At 45.1% G+C, this 14,186-nt stretch overlaps 1 protein-coding gene across 7 annotated transcripts in view; it reads right to left on the bottom strand.

The window, feature by feature from the left end:
* Positions 1-14,186, bottom strand: part of Raskol (Ras GTPase-activating protein raskol) — a 365,041-nt gene that overhangs the window by 237,053 nt on the left and 113,802 nt on the right. For 4 of the 7 annotated variants that reach the window (XM_076819082.1, XM_076819085.1, XM_076819086.1 and 1 more), the window contains exon 2: positions 5,347-5,795. The exons of the other annotated variants lie outside the window; for them this stretch is intronic. In XM_076819082.1, coding sequence (XP_076675197.1) covers positions 5,347-5,590 — 244 coding nt within the window. In that variant the 5' untranslated portion in view covers positions 5,591-5,795. The remainder of the gene's footprint in view (positions 1-5,346; positions 5,796-14,186) is intronic. 7 annotated transcript variants of the gene reach the window in all.

The raw sequence follows: 14,186 nt of genomic DNA, 5'->3' as shown, positions 1-14,186 counted from the left end.
ACGACCATTATATTGTACCTAATTAGCATTAAACTATGAGAATTTGCAACCCCCATATATATGTATATAAATTTCTCAACGATTTTTCGTGTTACAAAGAAGATGCAATATATCTTCAGTACCAAAATAAAATTGTTTCGCTGACTTACTGTAGCTAACTAGGTCTCACGTATCGAATAACGTCACGAAACCCAGTTACCGAATAATGAAAAGCGATACTTCTGGAGTCGTTTCAAATATATTCTGATCTCCTATGCAATTATCTACTGTGATGTTCTATATATATACGTATTGGGTCTTCAGAGCCCCTAAATACCGCGATGCTTTTAGGATCTAAATTATTCATACGTCGGACGTTGATTTCTCGCGTTATTAAAACTGAATTAGAACATAGCGAAGACTCGAGGCACGCTGAATTGGAAAATTCAGGTCAACCCGAGTTTATTCCGAGCATTGTTAGATTGCGCATAATGGATATCGGATATCTGCCACCAAGGAAAAGAGTAATAGGAGTTGTCGTTACTATTCCTACGCTCTGAAAATACAGTCTCGAAGTGGGAACTTAGATAAGTTGCACGGTCTCGTGATAATGCGCATCCGTATCGGTGAGCCGTTGCTCGACTTACGTGTCATTCGAACTCGCTCGAGATAAATCCAAGAGCGTAATTCAAAATTCCGCAGGTCACAGGATCGTCTAACGATGCCTCACATTCGATACGTTGTATAAATTATCACCCACTGGATGATCAAATTTCATGCCTGAACATCGACTTACATCAAGCTTAATAGTGACGTCGTAGCTCGAAGTTCGCAGAATGTCACAGAATCACATAAAGGACACCCTAAATTACCTAAAAGACACTAACCTATTCCACGAAATCTAACTACCTCAATATAATAATTAAAAAATGATTAAAACAGCCATTGAATAACACGACTGTAAATTTTCTTGCGCGAGAAATTTTGTTTCTAATATTCTACTTTCATTTATAAATTCGAATGGAATCAATTGCAAATCTGATTACAATTTCCAAGCATCACTTCTCAGCTCGTGTTTCCCAGAACATCCTAGGGTCGTTGAGACTCTAATTTAGATAAAAAGTAAATGACCACTTCTCCGAAGTACTCGAGCCTCGTAATTAAAGTTGAAGCGAAACTTAAAATGTATTCCTCCCCCTGCTTCCCTCGAGGATTTCGGGTTTAAATTCAAGTTTACCAATTATCCCGCGGGCAGCCGACAATGGACTATTCATATCGGCTCGTTCCATTGGCGAAGACAAATCACGATCGCTCAACGACGCCGTTATAATTATCGCACTGACGTTTTTAATTACCCGCACGGCTGAGTTCGACGTCGACCCTTCCGTTCCATGCAAAGCTGGACTTATAACGAGGAACGCTTCGTGTCGCGTCACAAACGAAGTTTCCCAACGCCATGATACAAGCCCGACTAATAGAGCTCGACCAGTCAATCGTACATTCCCGTTCCTTTCTCATTTGCCCACCCCCGGCCGCCCCTTTCCCCCAATTTCGACTGCGAAAAACAATGGCCCTCGCCCACGAGACAATCTATAATAGAAGGGACACTCCACGCCCCCATTAATTATAACGAAAAATGGATTCCAAGACAAACAAACATCGAAATGTTGCTCTCCATCGAAATTCATAACGCAGCAGTCCTGCTTCCGTTATTTTTAACGAAATATTGTAGCTTTCAGATATCCGTACTAATTATACATATAATTATGGTTCTGATAACGAAGAGTTGCGGAGATGTGCTTTTATTTTCACTTGCAACGGTGTTCCGTTAATTTTAGTGAAAGATAGATTATCTGTAATTAGACTGATACGAGCGTCTACGATTTTCATAGTGACCAAAGTCTGTGGATAATGAGCAAGAAAAATTGTAGACCCTATTTGCACATGTAACTTCTGAAAACTACTTGAAACTTCAGCAACCCTTTAGACGACTCTATCCAACTGCGCTTCCTTGATCTCTTGCATTCTTTCTTATCCCTCATCGCTTGGTTCGTCATATTCCCTATCCCAATCTTAAATACCCACTGTTCGTATAGCAAACGCTGAACAGCTAAAGTAACGAAATTGAAACGAATCCTCTCACCATTTCCTCGGCAATCTACAACGGAACGTTTCACGGCCAGCGCGAACAGGTTCCCAAGAAACCTTCTACTCCATGTGAAAAGTAACTGCTAAGAGAAGCGACTCGATTAGCCAGCAGCACTACTACATCCGACTCTGACAGACGTGAAAATCAGCCTTGGGTCACCTACCCTCGTTTTTCCTTCCACAATCTGCTTCGATGCCCGGCGAGTGCCTGCGCACTCGCGTAAACGATGAATCCTCGGCAAGTGGGTAACGCGGCGAGAAAGGAGGACGAGACCGCGATGGAAAGGACGCGACTCATTTACCTACATCGATTTATTGCGACCGAGGAGATTATATCTGCGAGCAGCAACGTTTCTGCTGGAATTACATCCACGCTGAATCACGATTTAATTGGTCCCCACCGCGAATCGATCAACCCGCAAACCTTTTTCTCCCCTCAGCCCGTTCCCTTCGCTAGGTCCTGTTCCCGGCTAAGCGCGAGTTCCGCGCACGATCCCTTTTCCTTGCCGGTGAACGCGGCATGCGGTAGTGGAGTGATACGAATAACGCGTGAATTATCCGCTGGCTAATGCGAGGGAATTATCTTGTCACGCTGCTGCACGGACACGCGGCATTTATAAGAGCCTCGGATAGTTTTACGGAGGGCATGCTGATGCCTTCGCTGATGGCGATTCAATCTCACGGAGTGCCGGGGTTGGTGCCGAGTATGGTGACGTAGACGAGGAAGCGATGGATTTAATTTCGTACTTTGGGAAGACAGAGATTGCGAGAGAAGTTTAAGTACGGTACCCTCGGCTCAGACGATTGTGGCCGTCGAGATTCGATAGCGAGATGGATTTACGTGATTGGCCTTTTTTGTCGCAAACATTTCTGCAGTATTTCGTGAACATTGTTCAAGGCACTGCCAAGCCACAGGTTCCCGTCTAAGACACATCAGGAAAGGATTTCACTTGCTACGCATTTTACAAAACTTTCTCAGCAGGAGCGATCGCTGAGAAAGGCCTGACAGAGTTAAAGGGGCATTTCTGAAGATATTTCGTTGCATTGAGAACGTCCAGGACACATTTCTACTCCCAGAGGATATTTCAAGCCAGAAGTGTGGTGTGAGAAAAATAATCTTGCTTTTAATATTTCCAAGTGTCATACAATTCGATTTAGTCACAGGAACGCAAACATTCATGATCAATATACCTCCTCTTGGTAATACTACCCTACCAATAGTCAATACGTAGTAGATACCTGCCTCAGATTTAGGAATAACTTTCACTTCTTCCACTTTATTCCTTTGCTTTCATCTTCTTTTCGTGCCCTTCGGTATTTGTTATTTTATTTATCAGTTCTCCACATTACGCCCCTTCATATTATTAAAATATACCAAAACGTAATATCCCATTAGTAAATGGGTAATAATCTCCGAAAGCCTTGCGCCACTAAAAATTTTAAGCTTGAAAGAACAAGAACCTGCGCGCGAATCCTTTCGAATCATCAGGCGTATCCTCGATTCCCGCATTCAAAGGCAGGGATATCGTTCAATCTCGCTGCCCGAAAAGCAGCGATACACCGGCGCGTCGTCATCGCGTGACGCCGAGATCCCGCGACCGTCCCATCCCTTATCTCGTCGATCCCATCTCCGAGATGCGTTTCGTGGGATGATATCCCCCCAGACGTGCCCACCCCGCTCGCCTGCGCTGCGCCCACGCGATCGGTCGCGCACGATGCACGCGCGAGTCTTTGGCTTTTCATTTAACGCGGGAGATTAATTCGCGACGGTAAATCACTGGCCGGGGATATTCGTCTGCGCGCGTATCAGCCGCGGGCGGCATTGTATGTTAATGGCAATTGGCCCCGCGGGCCGAGGATAATGGTGCAAGTGCATCGAGAGCGCGGATGCAGGTGAGCTTGCACGCTCACGGTCGCCAGGGATGGCCTCTCTTAGCCGACGCTGGCGCCAGGATATCGCTTTAATCGTCTTTGTTACGCCGGGGCCAGACACGTGTTAGGCGAACGACGGCCGATTTGCACTCGCCGCGCTGTTCTCGGTTAGAAGACTGCGGCCGTGCCTGTGTTTCGGAGCTTCGCTGCGATTAATGCAACCCGACAGTGCTTTGCTCCGGTGCATCGGATAATTGGCTCTGCGGGGGCTCGTCATTTGGTACTTGGCGAGCACTAGGGTGATCGCCGTGTGCTTCTTAGGGGAAGTGTTTGGCTCGAAAGATGAGTAACGAAGAGGAATAGAGAGAATTTACTTCAGTCATAATCTTTGCGACGTGAGCAAGTCTTTCGGTGGAGGACCCGAAAGTGTCGCGTGAATTACGGGAATAATAATATCCACTACTAGTTTACTTAAGGAGGGATTTTCTTTTTCTTCCATATTTTGAGTGCTTGATATGTCAAAAATGTTTTCCCACAGTTTGGTAGCGAAATTCGCTGAAATATCGAAGATGCAGGCATTAAAAGTGAAATCGGCCCTGTCAAAAATAGCACTTGTTAATACATTTTAAGAAACTAATTTGCTTTTCCCTTTCATGTAAAATCTGTTTAATTGGGAGTGAATAAAATCACTCAGAGGAATAACACATCTGGAAGTAGCCCCTATAACTGTATTATACAACAAATATATTTAAATACAAAAATTATGTAATATAGCCAAAGATGTGACATAATTATTACAAAAATTACGGATGCAATGTTAATACTTTCTTTTAAAAAAATTCTAAAAGAACGTCAGTTTTTAGGCATTTCCAAGTGTATTATTATTCGTCTTTATTACTTGACACATACGAAGAACAGCAATACATGACCCTACATTTAAAATCAGGAAACGAATTTAGCCCTCGAATATCAGGTGGAAGGGTATGCCCTCCTTAACATTAAAAGTGGGTATTTTAATAAAAGTAATTTCCATTTCTTCGATTACCAGAATGTAAATACACCCATGAATGAAAGTAACCTTCGATTAAGCACAAGATTCTTCCCATACATCTCATTTACGGATCAGACACTCCGCACGCGATAAAATTATCCCACGGTACTGAACATGAATCTAGTGGTGAGTCCAGGCCATCAAACTACCCAAGAAAGAACCACCACCGTCGCAGGGCGGTGAAATTTCATCGAGTGTCACGGTGAGGAGCCTCGCGTCGCAGTCACCGCGACTCTTAATCCTCGCGGCATGGGCCCCCGGAGGAACGGGCCGCGGTGAAAAATATCAGAGCTTACCGCAGTAATGGACCAGGATATGAAGAGTGCCGGCGTGAATCCGGGAGTCGCACCAGGAAGCAACGTCGACCTGGGGCTCGAACAGAGAGAGATCGAGGCCCTCCATGTCGCTCTCGCCGCAGGAGTCGCTGAGAGGCTCGAAATTACCGGCGTTCGCCACTTCGTCCTCGTTCCCCATTTCCTCCGAAAGATTCTCGCCAGCACCGTTGCTGTTACCGCGGCATCGACTCGGTGTCAACGCCATCCCCCAAGGGTCGTCCGGTGAGCCGCTGGCACCAACGCACGCTGCTAACGAGCCCCAAGGACTTTTCCCGCGCGAACTCAGCCCCGGTCGCGGCTGCGACCCGCGAACGATCTTTGCGAACTTTTTAAACACTCTGCGAACGCTCACTGTTTCATCGCCGCGCCTCCTGGCTGCATGTCGTCCACGCAGCTTTCGATGGGGGAAACTGAAAGCACATCGTTCCAACAGTCTCGCACACGCGGCTCTGCCGAAAGCGTCGAAAGTATACCGAGGCATATCGAGAGGCTCCGTTTTCATGGCGTAGTTGCCAGTCAGCTTTCAGCCGGCCGACTGGCTAAATTGCTTTCGTAAATTAGTCCTAAGCCGGCGCGATCGCTGCTCCAATAACGCAGCGACGTGCGACGGAGACCTTTTTCCAATAAATCGTCCGTATCCATTGCGATAATTAGACTCGGCGTGTAATTAGAACGTGTTAGGGGACGATTCGAAGGGGATCGATGGGTAACACACGAGGTCTTGGCGAGTTTAAAAATAACGCCGTTGGAGTGCTCCTGGAGAACCGCGGAAAGGCCAGTCGAGTGGGTGAAAATTGCGCCCATGACACGCGAAAGACCAAGTGCACTCTCTGTGTCACGGCTCCGGGAGTGCAGCCCTCGCGTCTGAAACGCGAAGACCCCTCTTTAATTAAGCGAGCTTGTAATTAATTGCCTGCTCTCTGTCCATCCACCGCGAGACATGTCAACGGAACTTATGACCTATCCAACAACGCACGAGCACACTCGGCTGTGTGACCTAGAATGGCTCGACAATATTCAGGGTTTTCTTTCTGTTCAGTTAGGAGGAGGTAGGCAGGAGCAGAAAATGAAACGAAATAACAGAATCAATCATTTTCAGCCACCAATTCTGAGTCTTTGAGTTTCTGAACTGTTCATTGATTCTATAAGATAATTGTAGAGTAAAGGACCCAATTACTGACAGCTAACCAATTACTGTCACCTTAGCTATTTTACTTAAAATAACGAATAAATAAACGTTGTAAAGTCATACGCAAAAAGAATTATGTAATTCAACCTATAATCTATTCTATAGATTATATACTATAGTTTATTTATTCGTTATTGTAAGTAAAATAGCTTAAGGTGGCAGTAATTGGTTAGGTGTCAGTAATTGGGTCCTTTTAACCTAGGCATGTCTGATAAATAAGATCGAGATCCTTCAGTTACATGTTGCAAGTGATAACGCATCGTTTTGCATGAGTATTAAAATAAAAGCTTTAATGGGGGAAAAAGGCGATACCTATCGGGAATTACGAGATTCTCAGATGACCCGCAAATTCCTTGAAAGCATCCAAGAGCTAATAGAAGCCTAATATCTCTGATACAAGCAAAATCACTCGTGTAAAGATGGAGGGAGATTGCACAAAGGAAATATAAAACACCGAAAGTAAAAGAAGCAAAATTAAATCAGATTTTCGAGCGCATGCAACCGCGCACACTTTCCAAACCTAATTCGACTCGACCACTCTGGCACGTTAATGATCACTTTTACGTCTTAACGACCTCAAGAAGCGAAACAGTTCAAACCTAGTTTGTAATTCACATTGGAAGCGAAAGTAATTTTTTCACCGTTTTATGCACCATGCCTGGAATTAGTGCGTGCAGTTTTCTGCAGATGAATGCGCTGTTGCGAATGCACGCGTAGGCTGCCCGTAGTACGTGACTTTGGGTACAAGATGAGATGCATAGGAGAGGATGCATGTTGTGACGTGGGCTGAGTACCTAGACCCTTGTCGTCTCACTCGCCGCTCATCTCATCTTGCGCAACGCAACATTGGCTTTTCGTCTAACCTGGCCCAGATTGCTAAAGCAGACGTTTCTTTCGTCTTTTCTCAACACTCAAGATGACAAGATCTCTTGATTCTTTTTCATGGAACCTACGTCTGTTTCAATGTAAAATTCCTAGTTCTACCTCATAGATTCCATTTGTATAACCCCAAGATCCACAACTGAATGTACTTCACACGTCCATGCGGATAGCTTCAGAATATGGGCTTCATTTATTACCAGCTAATTCCGAATTACGTAAAAAGAAGCGTACGTGATTCTGAAATAGAAGGTGGTATCCTAATTCTCTACCATTCTTCTAAGCAACATATATCTCAGCAAAGTGGAGGAATTTACTCAATATCGAAAGAGAATAAAACTTTCAATCTTCCCCTAGTTATCACAAGACTCTAATATTACCACTTGATTTATTTCAAATATGAGAGGAACTCAAAGGGTAAGGTCTCCTGCTGCTTACTTTTTAATATATCCCAGTTAATTTGAACTTCTTACTCAACTATGGTAAACACACATATTGTCCGCTTTGCAACATAATGTCATCCACGTGAATAAACTAATGAACTTCACTTTAGAGAAATATGTATACCTATGTCGCGGGACAATTGTAATATTATTCTTTTTGCCGAGAAAACGTTTTCACCTGAATTAGGCTAAGGAATACTTTTATGCGGACATTAAAATATAATATATAATACCTTGGAATGTTTCCATTACATTAAGCCTGGTGGTTTCTAGACGTGTTACAAGAATACCATGGTTCCTCAGCCTAATTGAGGTAAAAATTTTGTTAAAAAGGCTAGGATTTCATTTTACAATTATCTTGAGACACACGCTATCGTTATTTGGTCGTATTTGGTAGAGATTGAATACTCCCACTGCTTTTAACTTGGTGCCAAGTCAAGTGAAATTTTTATACAGTTCTACAATAAATTTGCAACGTTCCTCACGATTATTCCGTACCTAATATTTATGAACGGCAACGTAGGTACCTGTGTACACATATTTCTGCAGAAGCTTGGAGTAACAGAGGACTGCTTTTTGTTCCAGGCTGACGCCTTCATTTTTACGGGAAAGGGCTGATGTATATTAATGTAACGTGAACTGGCAAGTAGACATTAATTGCACGATGGCCGTGAACGAGATATATCGCGACGGCAGCGCAGCGTGCTCTTATGTCGATAAATTATTTACACGTATTTACACGGACCGCTTCCTGTGCCAGCCAAGCCCGCCGCCGCGGATGTAAAAGTGAAAAAACCAGTTTCATTGAAAAAGGATAACGGTGTACGAGGAACTCGCATACCGAAACGCCGCCTTGCGTCTTCACACGATGAAAATCTGTTACGAAATCGTGGTGCCGTCGCTCGTTTCGTTCGAGAACCTCAAAGGCCGACTGAGTTTTATCAAACACGCGAGGGCATTCAATAATTCCTCGCGTCTCCAAACTCAACCCACCAGCGCAACGTTTCCATTAATCTGCTGCAAGGACTGAAACCAGCCACGAAATCGACCTGCCCAAAGGAAACTGAAACGAACGAAACAGATGATCGATGAGCCCTTTCCTGAGTTTTTGATAAAAAACGCAGTGGGAATTCTAGGGTGCTGTGATTGTTTTAAAAAAAGGACCAATCAGAAATTTTAATCTTCGAAAATGATTGTTGCTGGATTTTGGTCAGGTTCTGAAGAATAAATATGTTGGTAACAGTTGCAATCATGATTTGCAGCAGCTCACCTTGCCTTTAGAGAAACAAGGGGAAACTCAGGCAATTTCAATCAACCGCAGTTCGACAGAGTCAACACATGTACATTACGTCGAATAATCAACTTCTGAATTTAGATCCTCAGTGGAGGTCCTTAATTGAGTGCTCCAATCGACATCCATACCTGATCGGAGGAATCAAGTGACTATGGTAATCATAGGCTCCCTGTAATTATATCGAGAGGGTGCAAGGGGCGGTCTAATAATTCCAACGACCTATGCAATTTAATATTCTTCATCGTCGTTGATTCATCGTTGCGCTGGTGATAAATATATAGAAAGCGACAGCATGAGTTACAGAGACACTTTAAACCAACAATTCAAGCCACCAACTATTATTCAGGCTTTTCAATCCTCCGCCAATTACTTGCCACTAAGTGCTGCGAACTTAATACGATAAACATCCTATAATGAGAGATTCAATTCGCCTATTACCTTGATTCACTCTACATCTTGAACGTGGTTCTGCCACATTACCCTGTGATAGACACAGTGAAATTCTAATGTCACAGCTTTGCTGGAGTATCGATAGAATCAGAAGAAGATTTCTAGAAGAAGATTTCTGGAAGAAGATTTCTGAAAGAAGATTTCTAGAAGAGATTTTTAGAAGAAAAATATTTCTAGAAGAGAAAGATTTCTAGAAGAAAAATATTTCTAAAAGAAAAAGATATTAGGAGAAGATTTCTAGAAGAAGAAAATTTCTAGAAGAGATTTCTAGAAGAAAAATATTTCTAGAAGAGAAAGATTTCTAGAAGAAAAATATTTCTAAAAGAAAAAGATATTAGGAGAAGATTTCTAGAAGAAGAAAATTTCTAGAAGAAGATTTCTGGAAGAAGAGAATTTCTAGAAAAAGAAAATTTCTAGAAGAAGATTTCTGGAAGAGAATTTCCAGAAGAAGAAAATTTCTAGAAGAAGAAGACTTCTAGAAGAAAATTTCTAGAAGAAGAAGATTTCTAGAAGAAGATTTCTAGAAGAAGAAGATTTCTAGAAGAAGAAGATTTCTAGAAGAAGATTTCTAGAAGAAGAAGATTTCTAGAAGAAGAAGATTTCTAGAAGAAGATTTCTAGAAGAAGATTTCTAGAAGAAGAAGATTTCTAGAAGAAGCAGATTTCCAGAAGCACAAACTTCTAGAAAGAAGATAAACCCAGCCGATCATTATCAAATCCACTGAATCACACCGTTGCAATTGCGCGATGCGAATCGATCAGCCAAATTTATTGGCGTCCGTGGCCGTGCGCGAAGATCAAGATCACGGTTCGCGGCGATCACGTCGAAGATCACGGCACGTGAACTGGTTTCGCGAATACCGAAAGAACGTGACGTGTGCGTGGTCGCGTGTACACGTGTGCAAAGACAGAATAAGAGAGAGGATAGGGGGCGAGAAATGGGGAGGAAAAAGGAAAGCAGGGCCAGCGAAGAGGTCGTTCGCATCCGAGTTCGAAGTTGGCGGGCGAACCTGTAATCGTTCCGTGACTACGGAGTAGAATTCTTTGGCCCCCTTCTTTCTCCTCTCTCGCCCCTTTTTTCCGCCGTGCGGTACACGATCGATAAAGAGTAACGGATGATCCTATGGGAAAGAGATTGCCGGCCAGCACGCACGGCCATTTCGCGGCCCGGCCGAACCGAAATTTCCAACACGCGGCCAGAAAAGGGATGTAATTTCGTATTTAGCGCGAGGGCATCGCATTACCTTAATTTCATTTAACGAATCGCCCGTCTGTGGGATCCGGCTCCTCGCATCCCCGCGATTAGTTCACCCTTGGGTGGTGATTCGGTCGTGCTCGTGGCAGAAAAATTCGTGCGCGAACAGTCGGGATTCGGTATGCAAATTAAGCCGCTGGAACTCGATGCCTGCGTGTCGTAATGGTACGAATCTTGGAATTATTCATGGCGTCTGAAGAAAGGTTCCTGGTGGATGATTTGGGGCACGGGAGAAATGCAATCGCGTGCAATTAATGTGGAAAAAAATTTGCATACGTTATTCGACAGTCGGGAGGACACGAGATACACGAATCTGTAACCCTAGAACCCAAAGCCTCGTCTTTTTCACGACTGACAAAGCTTTTGGCAGGATGACGACTACATTCTGCGAAGTTTGCAACAAAGCAATTTGTGAGGAACATAAGGATAATATGTACCAATTGTTCCAACTAATATGTTCGCATTAACCAAAGATAAAATTTGCAATATTATGTTATAAAAATAAAAATCTGGAGAGACTTAGTAAATTGTATATATTAAACTTAAGTCGGACATTGAAGCTGCTACCCCATAAATATTTCCGAAAGCAGATATCGTTCCAAACTAGCTCCGAATAACCTCATTAAATGCCAAAGTGTGCGACACAGTGCCTAAATCCAGCAGGCTGCTCCAAACGCAGATTCCAATTCCTCCAGCGCCAGGAAAAATCGTTCAGAGCACCTACCGCGCTGCCCCAGGGTCGCTTCCAAAAAGCCCCCGCATACCGCGAGCAATTGCCCGATTCAGCCTCGCCGTGGGCGCTTCCTCGTCGCGCCACCCACATCCATCACCGACAAGTGCGCTGAAAACGCTCATCGGCGCAATCATCGGCGGATCGCCCAGCAGGTGTTAGGCAAAGGACCACCGACCGCGCTGCCGCGGGAAGGAGTCGCCGGCCAAAGGGATCGGCTCGTAAAATCGCGGCGCTCGGAGAGAAGGGCGTGCGGAAGAGCCAGGGACGAGTGCGGGTATACGAATACGAGTTGATGAACTTTGACATTTGGCGGGGGTCAGTCAGGGCTAAACGGACGTGTAGAAGGCCGACCTGGAGCCTCCGCGGAGGATCGCGGGAGTATCTGTTCCGACTACCATGAGAATCTCGGCGGCGAGCCAGACGGAACAGAGGGAGAGAGAAAAGAGGGAGGACGAAGTGCCTACTTACGACAACCGCGATCCCTCGTAAACATCCGATGGAGGTCTCCTGGGAATCCGCGGCAGGAGCAAGGATACCAGGTGCACTCATCCTGATAACGACCCTGGGGCTGCTCACCGGCCGAAGATCACATTCCCGTCATTTTTTCTCGCGGCATTGGCAGATTTACGAGCGCCGCGGGCCCTCGATTCAAATTCAGTATTAGGCGGCGTGATCTCAGTCGACGCCGCGATAAGAGGACGCACACGGCCCGAACACATTCGGGGAATGTTATTGGCCGACTTATCGGCCCTTATACTCGCGGGTGGATCGCGTTCATCAGGGGTAGTCGCTGGACTATTCGATGCATTTGAATAAATATCGCGGGCAATTGCGATTGCGAGTAACTTTATTGCGATCGAGGACTTGGGAATGGAAGGGGTTGGTAAAAAGCAGTGCCGAGGTCACCGTTGCCGGGGCCATTTGTACCGTTAAGATTGGGAATATTGTTTCATTGATCTTTGGCGTGATTCGCATCGATGACTCGTGAAGATTTTCTGTTATATCGGAAATCGTGGAACAGCTTTCTTTATACGTACCACCATTTCCGAGAAAATCCAGTTGAAAATGGAACCAATTCTTATTGTTAGTTCAATATGTATGACGAAATTTAATTCCACCCTTTTTTCGCTTTATTTTTACACGAGGATTCGCCCCACTCTTGGTTATACCACGATTTCCGATTCACCCTGTATATACTTGAGTTAGAAGAATGGTTCCGTAACGACAGAAGTAACGAGCTTGAATGAAACTCCTGACGCTGAATGATGCAATTAGTTATTCAGCTAATGAAGACACGAAGGGTGTCAGCGGTCCCGTAATTCAAGCAAACAAACTAAAAGAGGCACCTCTACCCACTTAAGCAACTAATAGAACGGCATAAAATCATATCTCCCGTAACGAAACAGAAAGCCTGCAACAGGTCAGCTGAATCGCAGCGATAGGTGCTAAAAATTCCTGACATAACCGCGGCGCAATAGACACGCGGCAGTAAAGCTGATCTCCCGAAGTACCATTCGCGCCGCACGAAAGATAAGGCGGGGTTTTCATAGCCAGGAAGAAAACACGGAACAAGATCGAAGCGTTCCACCAGCGTTACTTAATTGCAGCGCCGCGATGGCCATCAGCGCCATAACGCTAATTTAAATTCGCCAGAACGTGCCCCGTAAAACGTGTTGCATCTGAATGTGCAACTCGGTTATGCGTTGCCCGTGCCCCGGAGGAGAGCGCGAGTAACGGCGGCGAGCGCTGCAGCGAGATGAAGCGGCTACGAAACGGGGAGGAAGGACGAAACGAGAGAGGCGGATGAAAAGGAGAAACCAGAAACGAGATCGAATCAGCTGAGAGGGAAGCCGCCTTCTGGCGAGCTCGACAGAATGCCTCCTTAAATCAACGATACGAGGAAGATTTGTCAAAGGCAAGGCCGACGAAATCGACCAATTTGTGCTCCAAAGACGGCTACCGTTCGCCCCGTCCGCCCTTCGTGCCAGGAATCCTCCGAAACTGTCGTTCATCATGCAAATTGAAATGCTCTTATTTCGTCCGCGATAACTCCGCTTCCTCTCGCGTGGAATTCCGAATCACCCTGACTGCTGGATGGGGTCTGTTGAGCTTAACTCCAGCAATTAGGTTCCTCGAGGGAAGATACTCTCTCAGCTAAGTGACACTAATCTTGGGCAGCGGTAAGATATCGCTATTCAGTAATCCTAGCGTCAGGTCAGATTTTTGGTAGTCACTCGAGGAATTTCGAATACATACCTGCCTGGTAAAGGCTCAGGAGTTGAAGAGCCACGGTGCAATTACCACGCAACTATGCCACACTCTAACGCAAACCTTTCCCCGTTTGATGCGGGTCTGCTGCAAACTTTCTAACGACGTGCACGCAAACGGCGTTCAGCCGGCAGACCTGCCTCCCAAATAACTTAACGCTCTCTCAACGCGGCGGAGAATCGAGACTAAGGGGGAACAACGGGCAGGGTTCGTCAGAACCAACCGCCAACTACCCAGCAGTCGTGTAATCTGTCCTCGGATGGCCGAAAGCGCGAGGCCGCAGCATAAACT

Source organism: Andrena cerasifolii, chromosome 8 (genome assembly GCF_050908995.1).
Source record: "Andrena cerasifolii isolate SP2316 chromosome 8, iyAndCera1_principal, whole genome shotgun sequence".
Taxonomy (NCBI): Eukaryota; Metazoa; Arthropoda; class Insecta; order Hymenoptera; family Andrenidae; genus Andrena; species Andrena cerasifolii.
This window is presented reverse-complemented; position numbering and strand designations above follow the sequence as displayed.